General features: G+C 43.7%; 1 protein-coding gene across 2 annotated transcripts in view; it reads right to left on the minus strand.

Annotated features, from left to right (window-relative positions):
- Positions 1-3,334: 3,334 nt before the first annotated feature.
- LRSAM1 (leucine rich repeat and sterile alpha motif containing 1) overlaps positions 3,335-19,937 on the minus strand; it is a 46,926-nt gene continuing 30,323 nt past the window's right edge. Inside the window, exons 17-25 of one of the 2 annotated variants that reach the window (XM_073640564.1) lie at positions 19,737-19,824; positions 19,580-19,654; positions 16,223-16,303; positions 13,316-13,411; positions 12,787-12,885; positions 12,577-12,708; positions 12,418-12,490; positions 11,755-11,906; positions 3,335-7,092 (exon numbers count right to left, since the gene is read on the minus strand). In XM_073640564.1, coding sequence (XP_073496665.1) covers positions 6,967-7,092; positions 11,755-11,906; positions 12,418-12,490; positions 12,577-12,708; positions 12,787-12,885; positions 13,316-13,411; positions 16,223-16,303; positions 19,580-19,654; positions 19,737-19,824 — 922 coding nt within the window. In that variant the 3' untranslated portion in view covers positions 3,335-6,966. The remainder of the gene's footprint in view (positions 7,093-11,754; positions 11,907-12,417; positions 12,491-12,576; positions 12,709-12,786; positions 12,886-13,315; positions 13,412-16,222; positions 16,304-19,579; positions 19,655-19,736; positions 19,825-19,937) is intronic. The other variant, XM_073640565.1, reaches the window with a different exon arrangement.

A 19,937-nucleotide genomic window follows, 5' to 3' on the forward strand; every position in this document is an offset into this window, starting at 1 on the left:
GCCACTGGAGAAACCAGAGGCCTCTGACTGACAGTCGTTGCTGGCCACCGTGGCCATTGATGCTCGGCGTAAGGTCTCTTCGTCAGTCTTCAAGGCTTGCACCCCTTCATCTGGTATTATGGTGACTTTGCGACAGAAAGGGCAAACCACAAAGGTCAACAGTAAGCTATGGCACACCATCTTCCGGAGACAGTGCACGCAGAGGTTGTGCCCACACTGTAATGTTTTTGGTGACCTTGACTTGGACGATGTCTTGTAAATCTCATAGCATATGGTGCACTCTCCAGGACTATCCACGATCTGGGCCTCCAACGTTGGCAAATCCATGGCGCCCGCCTCACTTAGGATCTACTTGCCCGAAATGTATGGAATTCTCCTTTAATTAATGAACATCCCATTCGTTACTTGCGTCTCCTGCTCCACGTGTACATGTCACCATGCCTTGAGACGAGATGTTTTGGGGTTTTTGATGGCCAAATTCTGGGTGGTGAACCTTGGTTTTGGTGTCAACTGGATGTCTGGAACCTCAAGTTTATCAAAACAAATCTTTATAGTCCCATAAAACAGCATCACCGAAAAGTACGTGATGATCTCCACAACTCAGGAGGGCCGAAACAGAAAGTTTGAAATCTCCGGAAATTGAAGGTAGGAATCTTTCTGGAGGAGCTGGAGAAATTAAGGAATCACAAAGTCCCACTGCTCAGCAGTGCTAATGTATGACCTGATCCTTCTCCAGCCAGATCATGAATGACCTATGGATCTACGGTCATCTCCAAAAATTGTCTTCCACTCTGCATTGCTTCCATTCTTCATGTAGAATATGGGTCTATCTCCGAGTACTGTCCACCTCAGGAAGGACCTGGTGCTCCAGAGGCAGATTCTCCAGAGGCGTCTAGGGAATGACTGCTCCAACCTTCTTGTGGTGCTGGGTTTTGTCCTTTGCTGCGTGGACTTTGAATCCATGTACAGGGCACGGCCGGTGGGTTTATCACTAACAGAAGTATGTGTTCCTGCATTGGATTAGGATGGGAGTAGTTGCATTGGGTATTTGTGGGGTGTGCCGGACTTTGGCTGCAGTGCCCGCTGGTGTCCTGACTGCTCAGGAGGAACAGGGTTAATCTCGTACATAAAGGGCAAGTTATATCAGTTACTGCAAAAACAATGAAAGGGTCAGTTTTTCTGCTTTGGTGTATATTTCTAGTGTGTGTCCTTACTAGCACTCACATCATACAGGAACTGAATATGACCGTATAGTGACAAGTTATGTAGCTTTCTAATATACACTGCTCAAAAAAATAAAGGGAACACTCAAATAACACATCCTAGATGTGAATGAATGAAATATTCTCATTGAATACTTTGTTCTGTACAAAGTTGAATGTGCTGACAACAAAATCACACAAAAATCATCAATGGAAATCAAATTTATTAACCAATGGAGGTCTGGATTTGGAGTCACCCCCAAAATTAAAGTGGAAAAACACACTACAGGCTGATCCAACTTTGATGTAATGTCCTTAAAACAAGTCAAAATGAGGTTCAGTATTGTGTGTGGCCTCCAAGTGCCTGTATGATCTCCCTACAACGCCTGGGCATGCTCCTGATGAGGTTGCAGATGGTCTCCTGTGGGATCTCCTCCCAGACTTGGACTAAAGGAGATGATGTCCTAGATGTGCTCAAGGCGTCTCCAGACTCTCACGTCTGTCACGTGCTCAGTGTGAACCTACTTTCATCTGTGAAGAGCACAGGGCGCCAGTGGCGACTATGCCAATCCTGGTGTTATGTGGCAAAAGCCAAGCGTCCTGCACGGTGTTGGGCTGTGAGCACAACCCCCATCTGTGGATGTCGGTTTCTAAACGTTTGTGCAGACACAAGCACATTTGTGGCCTGCTGGAGGTCATTTTGCAGGGCTCTGGCAGTGCTCCTCCTGTTCCTCCTTGCACAAAGGCGGAGGTAGCGGTCCTGCTGCTGGGTTGTTGCCCTCCTACGACCCCTCCACGTCTCCTGGTGTACTGGCCTGTCTCCTGGTAGTGCCTCCAGTCTCTGGACAATACGCTGACAGACACAGCAAACCTTCTTGCCACAGCTCACATTGATGTGCCATCCTGGATGAGCTGCACTACCTGAGCAACTTCTGTGGGTTGTGGAGTTAGTCTCATGCTACCACGAGTGTGAAGGCACAACCAACATTCAAAAATGACCAAAACATCAGCCAGAAAGCATTGGTACCGAGATGTGGTCTGTGGTCCCCACCTGCAGAACCACTCCTTTATTGAGGGTGTCTTGATAATTGCCAATAATTTCCATCTATTGTCTATTCCATTTGCACAACAGCATGTGAAATTGATTGACAATCAGTGTTGCTTCCTAAGTGGACAGTTTGATTTCACAGCAGTTTGATTTACTTGGAGTTATATTCTGTTGTTTGTGTTCCCTTTATTTTTTTGAGCAGTGTACTTTACGTCTCAATTCCTTACCATTTTTAAGATCTCTGCTTGCTGACAGTGAGCAGAATATTTGTGAAGCACACTTTTATCCTCAGATTTGCACCTGGGCGAGTAGTGTAGGACAGGATTTCAATTTCTGAGTATAAACAAGAATTTTCTTATTCGCTGTCAGCAAACAGAGACATTGAAAATCATATATTTGCTGTTTAGCTCACTTAGGATTGTCTAGAGGATGTAATAGTAACAAACCCTCAGCAGTGGTATGTGATAAGGACAGTTAACAAACCGGTGAGCTAAACCATTCACAGCACCTTGGTGCACAGCCCTCAAACTATTACTGGTCGGCATCCTAGGTGCCCCATCTGATTAGTAGGCCGCGCCGTGCCATGACTTGCGTCACAGCTTGGCTTCTACTAACTAGAAAAGACGCTGGGTATGGCGGCAGCTAGTAGGAGGTCTGCAGTGATCCGGCCCACCTGACACTTAGTGCTGACGTTGTGGCTCATCCAGCTCCTTGTCAGCCTTTTGGGTAGAAAAAGAGGAATGTTCATTCACTGACAGCAAACAGAGCTAGTGAAAATAGGCCGGATTTAAAAATAAATCTTTTAAGAAAGTTGTAGAACTTTTCCTTGACATAAATTAGGTTCCCATTAGAGGGAATTCCCTATCTGCCAAGATAGAGGTCTGATGTGACTGCCTGGATTTGATGGGTATTGTAGTACTACTCCTATCATCTGATTAGCACTGGTTCTAGAATGTTCCTATTGATGAGAATGCGTGGGAACTACAATTCCACTTAGAACCTGCGGACAGGGGTGGCGCTGTTTTTCTTTATCTTTAAAAACGTCTTTAAATATTTTTATTTAGGAAAAACACACGCTCCAGTCTCCATGCAAAGGCACTTTTTATTATAAGGACAGGTGTAGAATTTGCGGATATCCTCTTACAATGTTAATACAGATGTGAAACCGATGCACGAGGGTTATCTATTTCTGTGTGGCAGAGAGGATCTGATGGGGGTAGTAGTCCATACATATATACATCAATTTCAGGAACATGATCCCATTATACCCCATGGTACATGACATGTTAAAAATCCCCCCACATGCCCCATCTGGACGTGACTGGTCCCCCGTGTCTCTTCCTGCACAGTTTAACTGGACGGTCAATGATTTTCCTGCAGTCTAGTCCTAGCTCCCAACATTTTCATTATCTGGTCATGGGTGAGACATAAGACGGCCCCGTTAAAGATGGGGGCCACACCTACAGTGAGGAAAATAAGTATTTTATACACTGCCGATTTAGCAAGTTTTCCCACCTATAAAGAATTGTGTGATCTGTAATTTTTATCATAGGTACACTTCACCCGTGAGAGACAGAATAAAAAAAAAAGATCACATAGTATGATTTTTACATAACAGCATTTTATTGCATGAAATGAGTATTTGATCACCTACCAACCAGCAAGAATTCTGTCTCTCGCAGACCTGTTCGTTTTTCTATAAGAAGCCCTCCTACTCTGCACTCATTACCTGTATTAATTGCACCTGTTTGAACTCATTAACTGTATAAAAGACACCTGTCCACACACTCAATCACACTCCAATCTCTCCACCATGGCCAACACCAAATAGCTGTCGAAGGACACCGGGGCCAGAATTGTAGACCTGCACAAGGTTGGGAAAGGCTAAATGACAATAGGCAAGCACCTTGGTGAGAAGGCAACAACTGTTGGCACAATTATTAGAAAAAGTAACAAACACAAGATGACTGTCAATATTCCTTGGTCTGGGGCTCCATACAGGATCTAGCCTCGTGGGGTAAGGATGATTCTGAGAAAGGTCAGAAATCAGCCCAGAACTACATGGGAGGACCTGGTGAATGACCTGAAGAGAGCTGGGACCACAATCTCAAACATTACAGTTGGTAACACACTACGCCGTCATGGATTAAAATTCTGCAGGGCACTCAAGTTCCCATGCTGAAGCCAGCACATGTCTCGGCCCATTTGAAGTTCGCCAATGACCATCTGGATGATCCAGAGGAGGCATGGGAGACGGTCATGTAATCAGATGAGACCAGGATAGAACTTTTTGGTGTCAACTTCACTCGCCGTGTTTGGAGGAAGAAGAAGGATGAGTACAACCCCAAGAACACCATCCCAACCATGAAGCATGGTGGGGGAAACATCATCCTTTGGGGGTGCTTTTCCGAAAAGGGGACAGGACAACTGCACCGTATTGAAGGGAGGATGGATGGGATCATATATCGTGAGATTTTGGCCAACAACTTCCTTCCCTCAGTAAGAGCATTGAAGATGGGTTGTGGCTGGGTCTTCCAGCATGACAATGACCTGAAACACACAGCCCGGGCAACTAAGGAGTGGCTCCGTAAGAAGCATTTCAAGGTCCTGGAGCGGCCTAGCCAGTCTCCAGACCTGGACCCAATAGAAAATCTTTGGAGGGAGCTGAAACTCAATGCTGCCCAGCGACAGCCCCGAAACATGAAAGATCTGGGGAAGATTTGTATGGAGGAGTCAAAATCCCTGCTGCAGTGTGTGCAAACCTGGTGAAGAACTACAGGAAACGTCTGACCTCTGTAATTGTAACAAAGGTTTCTGGACCAAATATTAAGGTCTGTTTTTCTATTGTATCAAATAATTATTTTGCATTTTCTTGCATGAATTAAGTATGTAAAAATCATACAATGTGATTTTCTGGATTTTTTTTTAGATTCTGTCTCTCACGGGTGAAGTGTACCTGCGATAAAAGTCACAGACCTCTCTATTCTTTATAGGTGAGAAAACTTGCAAGATTGGCAGGGTATCAAATACTTATTTTCCCCACTGTACGTCTTGCTGTAGAGGGACTTAGCTGGATTTTTACCATCTAATACCCCTGATGGAAATGCACAAATTCCGACCCTAAGACCGGTAATATGCATGCGAAATGCGGCCTGGAATTCCAGCCCCAGTGAATCAGAAAAATGGCGATAGTGCTGGTTCTTATAAAAGCCAATCAGGTCGCTGTTTTTAAAGTTCAAAAGCGCCTCTAAGAAATTAAAGCTGGGACCTGATTGGTTGCCGTGGGCAACATCTAATTCACAGGTATTGCAGGGCATCGTTATAAACCAGGTATTGAATACATTGTAGGGAAGAACTTAATGACTAAACTTGGTTAAAATTTTTGTCTACATTTCCATAAAAACAAAGAAAAAAGAATTTGATAATGATAAAAAAAAGTCATAGCAAAATTATTTAAAAACAGACATGGTGATTATGGGCATCAAATAACCCAAGACCCAAAAGGGTTCAAAGGCTATAAGGCAAGATGGAGAGATGGGCCTGATGAGGCCGAGGCCTAGTTTGCCTCGGAGGCTGGTAACCCAGAGCGACCAATCTCCCACACTGCTAAGAGCTGCTCTCTGATTGGTTGCTATGGGTTACCAGCCTCTGGGCGTTTAGGCCACAACAAGGCCGGGTCATTTTAGCCCTTTAGGGATATAATAAGGAATGTCTGGACATGACCACCTGATAATAAAATATTTTTCTCCCTCATGGTACAATAATGCGATAATATGCCGCTCCGGCCTCACAGTATCACTATTTACCTCATCTATCACTATTTGTCGCGCTGACACTGAGTTTACCGTGTTCAATGGCCTCACCCATTAAGGCTTGTGGTTCCAAAAAAAAACAAAAACCCAAAACGCATAGGTCCTATGGAGAGAACCCCCTAAAGAGTGTAGATTATATGTAAATATCCCCAAAAGTGCATTTCTGGTGGTCGGTACAAGCGCACACCGGCCTTAAACGATTGGCGGAGAAACATCATGTGACCTTTCACACAAAGGCGTCATCGGTCAGGTCACATGACTTCCCAGAGCGCGCGTTCTCTTACATAACAGTGCCTGCTAGCGCCCCCAATGGGAACCTGTCATCTGTGGTGCGTTTTTACTGATCCTACAATTTGGGGTCTTCCAATCAGCATGATGGTGTCCACACAGCAGCGCCACATAGGAGTAGTAGTACAAAGGTGAAGGAAGCTCATGACATCGGGCTGTAAATTGCTATGAGTGCCGGACATGGTTCACATTGCCATACAACGTAATAAATTAATCTATGGTACACGTACATTTACATACAAAATGACATTTATAGAAATGGCTTTAAGGTCTGTGTCTCGCCGTGTAACCCTCCTCCGGCACCTTCAGTAGGATGACTATGGAGCACAAATGACCTAATAAAAAAGCCACTCAGGACATGGAGGAGTATATAAAGGTTGACCGTGGCCACGTAACGGCCACCAGACCCTGCAATGCTGTGACTATCCACAGGAGGCAGACTAGAAGTGCGGACATAAGCATCACTATAGACATACATGGCCGTAATCTACAATGCAGCGCACCCAGCAGCGAGCATCGCAGATTAAGACCTAACAGTTCGGCCTTCAAAACCAAATTTGTTCCTTTATTAGTGTTACGTGGGAGGACAGAAGCGGCCTCCTCTCTAAGGTTGATCTTAAGTGCTCTGGTAGATCCGTATACGCTGGCTGATGTCTCTGCGGCACAAGGGGCATGTCTGGAGGGCATCTCCACAGCTGGCGCAGCAGCAGACGTGCCCACAGGGGAGGAATATCGCCTGGGCCTGAAAAACAAAATGGACAGAGTAAGTAAATTGTCCCGTGACACAACCCAAAAGAGGCGTCATGTGCACATGGGTCCTAACATGGAGCACATCCTATATCGGGGGTATAGCAGGGCTGTATGTTATGCAGGCAGCATCTCCCTTGTAACAGCATCCACCCGTTTGGCATTGTTAATCTTTAGTAGCCTAATGTGTGCAGCCACTGGCTCTCAAGAAAAGTGGCTGATTAGTCCAGGAGAAGAAAGAAACAGATTTCCCTGTTCAGATATAATACAAAGTTTCTTATTTTCATGTGCACTATTACTTTATGAAATAAAAATTAAGACGACAGTTACTCTTTAAGTTTTGTCTTAAGCCTGTAAAATGCTGCTCAATGGGGGGTGAGATCTGGTGATTGACTCGGCCATTGCAGAATATTCTACTTCTTTCCCTTAAACTCCTGGGTTATTTTCTCAGTATGTTTTGGGTCATTGTTCATCTGTCCTGTGAAGCGCCGTCCAATCAACCTTGCTGCATTTGGTTGAATCTGAGCAGAAAGTGTCGCCCTGTACACTTCAGAATTCATCTGGCTCCTTATGTCTTCAGTCACATCATCAATAAACGCTAGTGGCCCGGTGCCATTGGAAGCCATGTATGCCCAAGCCATCACACTGCCTCCACCGTGTGTTACAGAGGATGTGCTGTGCTTTGGATCATGAGCTACTCCAAGCCTTCTCCATACCTTCTTCTTCCCATCATTCTGGTGCAGGTTGATCTTAGTTACATCTGTCCAAAGAATGCTTTTCCAGAAATGGGGGGTTTCTTTAGATTTTTCTTTGGCAAAGTCTAATCTGGCCTTTTCTATTTCTAAGGCTGATTAATAGTTTGCACCATGTTGTGAACACTCTGTATTTGCCCTCATGAAATCTTCTTCTTAGGCCACGGCCCCACTATCAGTATCTGGTCAGTATATTTTCTCAGGCGTGGGAGACAAAACCAGGAGTGGGTGATAAATACAGAATTGGTGACTTGTTTCTATTATACCTTTTCTCTGATTGTTCCTCACCTGGTTTTGGCTCCCACTCCTGAGAAAAAATACTGACTGAATACAGACCAAATAGGTGGGCCTTATGGTAGACTTAGATACTGAAGCACCTACTTCCTGGAGAGTGTTCTTCACTTGGGTGGATGTGAAGAAAGGATTCTACGATCATCCACCACTGCTGTCTTCTGTGGACGTTCAGGTCTTTTTGAGTTCCCAACCTCACCAGTGCACTGTTTTTTTGCAGAATGTACCAAACTTAATTTGGCCACTCCTAACATTTCTGATATCTCTCTGATAGATTTCTTCTTTTCTTTTTTTTCAGCCCAATGATGGTCTGTTTTCTTCCACTGAGAGCTTCTTTACCGCATGTTGTGAGTTCACAGAAACAGCTTCCAACTGCAAATGCCACACCTGGAATCAGCTCCAGAACTTATACCTGCTTAATTGATGATGAATTAATGAGGGAATAGCCTATGCAGCCCATTAAAGATAAATATTAAAGATCTGTAATTCCTAAACCCTTACTCTAATTATAATGCGAATATCCTCATATTAAGGCCACGTTCACACGTTCAGTATTTTACATCAGTATTTGTAAGCCAAAACCAGGAGTAGGTGAAAAATGCAGAAGTGGTGACGTGTTTCTATTATACTTTTCTGTGATTGTGCCACTCCTGGTTTTGGCTTACAAATACTGATGCAAAACACTGACCAAATACTGATAATGTGACTGTGGCCTAAAGCTCAGAGTCTGCATTTTAAGCCCATATTGATTATATAACTGTGCCTTGATTAACTTTTGGTAAACTGCTAAAATGCCGAAATGTGTGACACGGTCTAAATATTTCTAGACCTAACGGAACACTATAATACTCTAGTATTGCAGTACATAGAATAAGTGATCAAATGATCGCAGGTTCAAGTTCCCTATAGGGACAAAAATAAATAAAAATGTAAATAAACACCACAAATGTTTGAACAGCCCCCTTTTCCCTGTTTAAAAATTAAATAAATTAATCAAAGATACTTAGGCTATGTGCCCACGATGCAGAAATGAAGCAGAAAATTTCTGCAGCATTTCTGCATCTCCCTGGCAGAAAAAACGCATGCAGATTGTGCATGCGTTTTTCCTGCAGAATACATGCGGATCCACATGCGGGTTCACATGCGTTTCCGCATGCAGATTGACAAGCACTTTCCAGGCGATAGCATCACTTGGAAAGTGCTTGACAACTAGGTCACACTGTATAAATCCATGCAAACAGCATGGATTTATACAGTGTGACCGTAAAAATAAAATAAAGCTATACTCACCCCCGAGGCCCCGGCGTGGCTGCAGCGCTCGTTCCTGTCTGGTTCCCGGCATATCGCGAGACAGAGCGGTGAAGGGCCTGCGGTCACATGACTGTGACGTCACCGAAGGTCCTTCAGCGATGCCGGCATGCAGAGAAGCCTTCAGAAAGGTGAGTATAAACTTTATTTGTTATTTTATTCTTTTTTTACAGGTACAATGGTACCCAGGTCTGGATGAGAGTCTCCTCTCCTCCAGAACTGGGTACCATCCGCACATAGAGACGCATAGAAGCCGCTTGTCAAATGTACAGACACGCATTCTATGCGTCTCAATGCAAGTCAATGGCGGGATTTCCGCTGCGCTTCCGCAAAATTAAATGACATGCTGCGGATTTTTGTACGCAGCATAAACGCTGCGGAAAAATCCGCAGCATGTGCATAGAACATGCGGAATCCCCTTGGGGACCATGGGGTGCGGATTACCTAGCGTTTAACAAGCGTTTACGCTGCGGAAATTCCGCAGCGGAAACGCTTGAAAAATGCTACGTGGGAACCCAGCCTTAATATTGGTACGTCTGTAAGGGTATGTGCACACGTTCAGTATTTTGTATGCAGAAATTTCATCATCATTTCTGCATTCTCTTGGCAGGAAAACACAGCCTTAAAAACGTTGCGTTTTTCCCTGTGTTTTTTCAGTGCACGCAATGGGTGAAAAACGCAGGCAAAAACACCCAGAGAATTGACATGCTGCAGATTATTTTCTGCACCAAATCTGCAAGTCAAAAATACTCAACGTGTGCATGACACTTCAGCTTTCTTATTCACTTTGCTGGCATCAGGTTTTGCTAGGAAATCTGCACCAAATCTGCAATCTGTGCACACAGCCTAAAAGTCTGATATATCAAAAAAGAAAATTAATTAACCCATATGGTAAACGGCATAATGAGGGGAAAAAAAAATCGAAACGCTCGAAATACCATTTTTCGGTCACCGCATCTCCCTAAAAACACACCATATGCATCTCAAAATGGTATCAATACAAACATACATCAGCTAGACATGTAGAAAGTGGAAAGTAAGCGCCCCCACATATCAACTGAAAAATGAAAAAAAAGTTATGGGAATCAGAATTTTTTTTTTCACCACTTTATCCCTTCATGACCTAACGATTTTCAGTTTTTGCACCCTAATGTTTTCCTCCCCTTCCTCCAAGAGCCATAACTTTTTTTTATTTTTCCATCAATATAGCCGTAAGAGGGCTTGTTTTTTGTACTTTTGAACATCACCATTGATTTTACCATATAGTGTACTGGAAAAAGGGAAAAAAAATTCCAAGGGTGGTGAAATTGCAAAAGAATAGTGCAATTCCACAATTGTTTTTTTTTTTTTAAATTTTTTTTTTTTTTATTTACCATGTTCACTATATGCTAAAACTGACCTGGCTATAAGATTCCCCAGGTCAGTACGAGTACACAGATATCAAATATGTACAAGTTTTTTTTTTTTAAATTTAGGTGGTGGAAAAAAATTCAGAAATTTGTAAGAAAAAAAAAATTTCGCTCATATCGCCATTTTCCTGAGATCCGTAGTGTTATAATTTTTTCGGGATCTGGGGCTGGGTGATGGCTTACTTTTTTTTGCGCCCTTTATTGATACCATTTTGGGGTAGATATTATGTTTTGATCGTCTTTTATTGCAGTGTTGTGGCGGCCAAAAAGAACTTTAATTCTGGCGTTTTGATTTTTATTCTCGTTCAGATTAATTTATTTTATATTTTGATAGTTTGGACATTGAAAGCAACGATGCCAAATATATGTATTTAATATTTTTTTTTGGAATTGTTTTATTTTCAATGGGGCAAAAAGGGGGGCGATTTGAACTTGTGTTTATTTTTAATGTTTTTCATATTTAACATTACTTTTTTAGTGTTTAGTGTCTTCAATAGTCCTCTTAGGAGACTTGAAGCTGCGTTCGCCACAAAAATCACAATCTCCTATGAAGAGTTTCACAATGACAGACACAAGGGTCTTCTGCAGACCCTCAGCTGTCATCACAACCCATCGGCGCCCCACGATCACGTAACAGTCGCCGATGGGCGGGATTTGTGATTCACTTGTGGCTGGTGCGCTAAATCCTCCAGTCAGTGATTGACAGTGGGATTTAACTGGTTAACAGCCGCAGGTGGTGCTCCGATCCTCTAGTGGCTGTTAAAGGCACTTGATGGCTGATTAAATCAGCCAAAATTAAAAAACCCAACCACTCAGGGATGGGATTATAGACATGAGTGGATTTGTGGCTGGTTGTGCAGATCAATCTGTGGCTGCTGTACACAGGATACATCTCACCTCTAGCTCCATGCACACCACACACTCCGACAGCCTGTTCGCCACATCTGGTAATGAGAGCGTGGCAGAGCCCGGGCTGGGCTGGCTGGCAGCTGCAGGGGCACTAGGTTCAACCTCCGAGGGACTTTGTTTGTCCAAAGATTTGGGTGATTCTGTGAGACAGATTTACATTAGAACAAGTTAAAGGAGAACAAATGATGTATACATTGATATGAGGTGATCAGACGTGGAAGGTGCCAGGCCCAGAGATCAGAAGTTAGAATGGTTCCAGCGAGCGATTCTGGTGTTTGCAGGATACACAGGAAGCCTTACTGGGGTGGTCTGGTTTGGAGAATCCCCTTAGTTAATGGGGTCTGATCATGCAGAAATGATGTGTGTCTTACTACAATGTAATGTGTTGTGTCTTCATAGCGGCTAAGTATTCTAGTAACACTAGAGATTTGGGTCCCAAATAATTTAAGTGTAGATGATAGGATATCATCTTGCTTTGACAACCCCTTTAACTACCCACCCTTACCCCCCTGTCACTGCCATTCAGCGGCCCCACAACACCTAGAAAAGGAACGCTCTGGGTAAATCTAATCTGCTACCATAGTGCACTGCCTTCTGCCCACCTCCTGGGCCCACAGATGCCCCCTCCTGTACATTGACCACACAACTTACCTCTCCTGCGTTCTTGAATTTCTCTTGCCTTCTCGATAATGGATATCTGCAAGCCAACTTCCTCCACACCGATCTGCAGAGACAAAACACAACATGTCCCCATAGTAAATCCTTTGCAAACGTATGAGAGATACCGCACTGTTAACCTTGCACAATTACCTTCCTAAGATCATCCGGTGCCATCTTCTCCAGCATCTCCAGACAGAATCTATGGTGAGCAAATATAGGCAAATACTTCTCTGCAGAAAGCTCCTTGAGGAGATCCACCAGTTCTTGCTCCAGCCCTTCCTCCTAAGAAAGCAACAGGAGATGCCTGAGATCCAGAAAAGATCAATGATAAAGGGGGTTAAACAGTGATCTAGATCCCACCTGGAGCCTGAGCGAAAGAGGTTTCTGGTTCAGGAGCCTCTGGTACTGGATCAACCAATAGTTTTCTTGCCTTGCCTCGCTCTTCGCGTCCATTTGCATCTGGAAGAATAGGAGGTACATATAAGAAAATGATACCCTAATTCCACATTGGGATGGAGTGGCATGCATGCTGCTTCTCCATTTATTATGGGATGGATAGAGATAGTCAAGTACACCTTCAAAATAATGGCAGGCAGGTGCATGGCTGCCCCTCCCCTGCCCCTGAGAGATCAGGACCCCATTTTTGTGATCAGTGAGGGTCTTAGCAGTCAGACCCCCACTAACCAGATACTCATCATCTATGCCTACTTCAAAAAATCCCATTTTAGTTAAGAGGTGGGGCACCAATAGTAATAGGAATGCAATACTTCATTTCACCTGTGAAGGCACTGCAGAGAAATAGAGCAGCTGGAGAATTTATGATCAAATAAACTTTGGTGGCCCCAAAAGATTGTTCAAAATAAACTACCCCTTTAAGACCAGAACTCACCAACACGGCCAACAGCTCCTCTTCCCTCTGTTTCTTGTCCTTAAGGAGCTGCTGTAGGAGATCGCTCAGCGCCCGCCGCTGCTCCGCAATCGCCCACTGGTGCAACAAAAACACAGTTAGATACAGGGGGCAATGGAAAAGCACCAGCTGATCCTGTATAGGGGACATACATGCCATCAGCTCACAGGTCACTAACCCAACAGGTGGCAATATTCACAATGGACCACGTGTGGCTCACGGAATGGGCTAGTGGGGCAGCCATGGGACAAGCATGATATATGAATGGGAATGAGCTGCTGGTTGGAAGTAATGATGCAAAAGAACCCAAAAAAGCTAGTGAAACGAACACTACTCCTTTATGTACTAAGGCTTTACTAGTTGTTACAGTGCGTTTTTTGGGAATGTGCCAAGGGTAGCAGTTCGGGGCTGCGGTGCTGGCATTTGGGCTTAGGCTGACACTACTGGGTAAAAATATGCACCATTTTATTCTTAAGCTACAAAACCCGCATCTCTCCAACTACCCATCAAATACAGGGAAAATATTCTCCAAAAATCTGACGTTCCACTGCACAGCAAGTGGCATCTTTTTTTTTTTCCCAACTACAAAAAGGCAACAGCGCCACCCTCCATGGTTTTAAATTAGGTCAAATGTTAATTTTTAAAGCGAATTAACTTAGAAAGTAAGTGAACCATAAAAATAACTGGCATGTTCCTTCCATCAGCACGAACAGCTCTATAAAATGCGTATCAGACAAAAAGTGCAGACGCTGCTCATTAAAATGAATCATTTCCTAGAAATGGGCCGTAATGAGAGGTGTGCACAAACTTTTCATTAATAGAATTGTTATAATATTTGGGTTTATTGTACAATCAACATAAAACAGTAAAAACAGAGAACACAAAAAGGTACGAGAAAAGGAAAACAAATTCAATTAAGAACTTAAATTAAGGATTAAATCAGAACACAAAAATAATACAAATCTAAGAACATATAGAATATATAAAAGCAAGAAGCAACCAAAATACTAAAACTGGGACAGAAGTGCTATCCTAAAGCAATTCAGAGGCTCTCTAACTGCATTACTACCGGACGTAAAGCAGGATCATCTCCACCAGCAGAATAGTGAGTGCAGCTCCGGAGTATAATACAGGACATAACTCAGGATCAGTAATGTATCTACACAGTGACTCCACCAGCAGAATAGTGAGTGCAGCTCCGGAGTATAATACAGGATGTAACTAGGGATCAGTAATGTATCTACACGGTGACGCCACCAGCAGAATAGTGAGTGCAGCTCTGAAGTATAATACAGGATGTAACTCAGGATCAATACAGGATAAGTAATGTAATGTATGTACACAGTGACTGCACCAGCAGAATAGTGAGTGCAGCTCTGGAGTATAATACAGGATGTAACTCAGGATCAGTAATGTATCTACACGGTGACGCCACCAGCAGAATAGTGAGTGCAGCTCTGGAGTATAATATAGGATGTAACTCAGGATCAGTAATGTATCTACACGGTGACGCCACCAGCAGAATAGTGAGTGCAGCTCTGGAGTATAGTACAGGATGTAACTCAGGATCAATACAGGATAAGTAATGTAATGTATGTACACAGTGACTGCACCAGCAGAATAGTGAGTGCAGCTCTGGAGTATAATATAGGATGTAACTCAGGATCAGTAATGTATCTACACGGTGACGCCACCAGCAGAATAGTGAGTGCAGCTCTGGAGTATAGTACAGGATGTAACTCAGGATCAGTAATGTATCTACACGGTGACGCCACCAGCAGAATAGTGAGTGCAGCTCTGAAGTATAATACAGGATGTAACTCAGGATCAATACAGGATAAGTAATGTAATGTATGTACACAGTGACTGCACCAGCAGAATAGTGAGTGCAGCTCTGGAGTATAGTACAGGATTGTAACTCAAGATCAGTAATGTATCTACACGGTGACGCCACCAGCAGAATAGTGAGTGCAGCTCTGGAGTATAACACAGGATGTAGCTCTTTTGAATAAGGTCTGGCTCCCATCAAGCAGGTTCAACACCCAGTGATAGAGCAAATGTAGTATTACATTCAGCTATTGAGATGGACAGCCTGCAACAAGCAATCCCCACAGCTTTTTAGCAGATCTGCTCTGGCTGATAAATATGTCCCCCACCCAGTGTGTGACCCCCTAGTACATACTGACAAGGATTACCCTAATGGTACAGTCAGATAACCTAATGAGCCTCAGCCGAGTGATTCTATCCACTGGTGACAAGTATCTGGCGCTAAATGGACTTTTTCTTGAAATCTTTAGATCCAATAGACTTGTATGAGATGTTCATCCCGATCTCGGAGCTACGCAGCGACACCATAAATAAGAAGCGGAGCACCGATTACCTGACAACCATCTGAACATTTTCACATTACTTTCCGGTGGAGAGACTTTTTAACAGTTTTTAAAACTTTTTTTCCCTGGTGCTAATTATTGAATGCTCTGCTCACAAAGAGACGAGACACAGGACCGAAAAGTGTTAGTGACGAGGAGAACCCTGGACAAGACTGACAAGACGGACAGGACAGACTCGAGACCAAGAAGACTACACACAAGACTGCATGCCACATGGCATTAGCCATCACCTAAATCAGCGAGTTATGAGGCATTGGTTACCTCGTGCCTCGGGAGTAATGGCGGCCATTGCCGTGTATTAATGCCATTGTACTCGATATACCAGCAGCGGCACATCCCAATGGGGGGCAACATTATAACAATGATTGTAAAATTCCCTACCCCCGCCACGCGATCAGCTCATGCTGCTGAGGTTTGGAAAAAATAAAAATATAAAAAAAAGCTTCCGGGGGGGGGGGGGGGATTTTTTATTTTTAAGATCCCCGGGGTGACCACATACCTGGAGTTCCTCCGTTTCCAGTTCTTGCCTCTTTACCTCCAGCTGAGTCAGCTGCATTAACTCAGCCTCTATTAATAAAATCTAGACAGAAGATGAGACAGCAGGGTTCGGGTGAACAGGATTGTGCTTACGGAGCAAAGCCTAGGGGGAAGGGTTGGGGGTGACCTCTGCAGCAGCCTAGGGGTTAACCCCCATGGGTGCAATATGTTCAGTGTTGCAATTCATGCATCGGACGACTACAATTACCTGCATACGTGGCAAATGTACACACAATTCTATGTAGGCAATTACTTAAAGGGGTATTCCATCTGTTATTGCTAGGATATGCCATCACTTTATGATCCTGCATCAGCGCTGAAGCCCCTTTATTCAGGAGGGGTGGGGGTCCCAGAAGACTAACCATCAAGTGATGACATATTCTAGTTGTAGTCATATAAATTGCCTCCTAAAATTAAAGATTGCAGACTAGCCTGCAATATCAGACACAACCCCTGGCCATGTTTTTTCCCCCAATCCTTTAATTGTTCAATTTACACTTCCCCAATAAGCTCCCGCCAGATAAAGGAGCTGCAGGGGATGCACTTTCCTCCAGGAAGCTAAAAGGACACTAATGGAATTGTCATTTAAGCAATTGCCTGAATTATTTTGGCTCCTAGAAGCTACTAGAAAGAGTAATTCCGGATTTTGCAAAACAGTCGCAATCAACAGAAAATACTCTAACTTGCAACTTTTTTTTTTCCTACAAACCTTTGCAGATCTCACAGCTGAGGTTTTGTTACAATTGTACCCGCCTCTGTGAGCTAAAGCAGATCAGCTGCACACATCTCTCTCCCTGTCCTGATTGTTTTGTTACAGAGTATCAGTGCAGGAAAAAATAATGTACCAGACTGGATGAAACTGTAGCAAACCTCCAGCTGCCGTAAGTGTTTGGTGTAGTTTGGTTTTCCAGCCTCTGGGTGTAATCAGGAATGTTCCTATCCACCGACATGATTCAGAGATGGTGAAAGATTGAAGCGCGAAGTGAAAAAAGTCCTGAAATTTTCTGCGGATCTCGACGATATCATAAGAATAGGGAAACGTGTATAAGCCACAAAGAGATGAGCAGCGATTAGGAGCGTAAGATGTTCTGCTTTGTGGAGATAAGCGGCAGCGATGGCGACTGTTAGCTGCTGATCTCCCTCCGTGGAAGTACCAAAGCCGAACGGGCATATGCAGCCATCGCCAATCGTTTTGCAGGCTTGTGTCTTGCGTCTCCAGCTGGCACGACTACTACCCTCCCGCCTACTCCAAGCACATTCTCTCCGTTTTTCTTATCACGGATGTGACGCAAGAGTAAATCAAGAAAAAAAAAATAGCAAAGCCAGGCGGAGGAAGAGAGCAACACGGCATGCTACAATGTTGGCAATGAAAGGGAGGAGCGCTTCAGAAAAATAAATCCACAGATCAACGGGTTAACTGTAGGCAATACATCGGTATTTCTGGCTAAAGCAATTTTTTAGGAGTTTTTTGAACAAACCGGATGACCAAATCTCTATCTGACTGGTGGGGATCTGACACGCAGGTGGTGCGCCCCTTGTTTATCAAGCACAGCGCCACACACCTTGTTGGTGGCAGTGCCTGGTACTGCAAGACAGTCCCATGTAGGTGAATAGGACAGCTGAGCTGATGGTAGAGCTGCCCGGAGTCAGCCCCCCACCAGTCTGATATAGATGACCTATCCTAAGGATAACCCACCGGTATCAAAGTCTCAGAAATCCCCTTCAGTTTTGCAACTTTCTAATATTCTTCCTCTTCCCCTGACTCACCATTTTCAAAATCTCTGCTTGCTGGCAGTGGTTGTTAAGAATCCCATTTCCATCTACATCCTGAATGCCCATCCTTTCTAACATTTCACACAGCAGAGGATTTGTTACAGTCTCGACAATACTTAGCAGTCTAGCAAAAATCTCTCATCTGGATTTCTGCTGCAATGTATCGGCCAAGGGTTTAGCCCCTTAGTGACCAGACCAATTTTTTAAAATCTGACCAGTGTCACTTTATGTAGAAACAACTCTGGAATGCTTCAACATATCCCATTAATTTTGAGATTGTTTTTTTTGTGACACATGATACTTTATAATAATAGTAAATGTAGGTTGATATTTTTCTAAATAAATGCGAAACATATCAGAAATTTGACAAAAATGTTTTAAAAATTGCAATTTTCAAACTTTGAATGATTATCCCTTTAATCCCAATAGCCATACCACACAAAAACATTAATAAATAATATTTCCCTCACGTCTGCTTTACATCAGCACCATTTGTAAAGTGTTGTTTTATTTTGTTAACATTTTAGAAGGTTTAAAAAATGTAGCAGTAATTTTCCATTTTTTCACAGAAATTTACAAAACTTATTTTTATAAGGACCTATTCAGTTTTGAAGTGACTTTGGAGGTCCTCCTATATGTTGGAAACCACCCAAAAGTGATACCATTTTAAAAACTGCACCCCTCAACGTATTTAAAATTGCTTTCAGGTAGTTCATTAACCCTTCTGGTTCTTTTCAGGAAGTAATGGAAAGTGGCATGACAAAAATGAAAGTTTATTTTTACCACCTAAATTTTGATAACTTCTGAACAGGCCGCTATAGCCGGCAGACTCTAAGGCCGTTATTTGGCCATGAACTGCCATGGGAAACATCAGGACCACACAATCAAGATCTCAGGGTGCCGATGAGGTTAAAGAAGGAACCCCCACACTTTGTTAACTATTTAGATTCTGTAGTCACTATTGACAGCAGAATCGAAGGGGTTAAACGTCCATGGTCGATGCCAACACTGATCGTGACAAGTTGTCAGCTATAGTGTACAGTTGACAGCTACAGGATAGTCACCTGTCGGGGAACGCTAGTCTCTTATATCGCAGATCAGTAAAAAGACGTCTGGTGGTCACTAAGGGGTTAGAGAAATCGTCCCAATGGGACACCATTGTAGCAAACCCTATGCTGCGAACACTACTAGATCCGCCAGGATGTTTAGCCTGTAGATGTAAGCATGAATGTTCTCAAGTGGTGACAGCAAGCAGAGATCTTGAAAATGGTGATGAACTGATAAATAAAGTCTATGGCTTGTTGTGCCACGGCAACTCCAGAACAGGCACTGTTGAAAGTCACTCTCGTCCCACAGGCTGATATGGGGTCAGGGCGCAGCCTTACCCCCTTATCCTAAATTGGGGGGGTGCACAAAATACTGTTTCATCACTGAGTCATTTTTTGGGCTGCACCAGTATCCAGTTGGATTACATAGACTGAATGCTGTGTCTGCTCACCAAAAAATGTCCGCCCCACACTATAGAATACCTCTTCATCTCACGTACCTGTTCTCGTATCTGCCGATGCATCAGATCCTTCTTCAGCTGCAGGGCCTCGAAGGCTGCCTTCTGGATTTCAGACTGTAAAATGGAGAGACAACATCGGTTACGTGCGCCCCACCCTGTGCAGTGGCCACGCAGTGGCTTGTATGGGATGACATACCTCTTGCAGGATTTGGCTGATGGCTTTGTTCTGATCCAGCTGCTGCCAGGTCTGAATCTGCTGAATCTTACGATCCATTTCTGCCATGCTGAGAAAAGAGAACATCGGGGGTTGTCATTACTGATACACATGTCTAATATAGCGCCGGAGAGTGGGGGGGCAATGACCAAGATTTAAAGGACACCACCTAGAATAGCTGTG

The sequence above is a fragment of the Phyllobates terribilis genome, unplaced genomic scaffold (assembly GCF_046119375.1).
Source record: "Phyllobates terribilis strain yellow unplaced genomic scaffold, ASM4611937v1 Scaffold_7__3_contigs__length_470593459, whole genome shotgun sequence".
In the NCBI taxonomy this organism is placed as follows: domain Eukaryota; kingdom Metazoa; phylum Chordata; class Amphibia; order Anura; family Dendrobatidae; genus Phyllobates; species Phyllobates terribilis.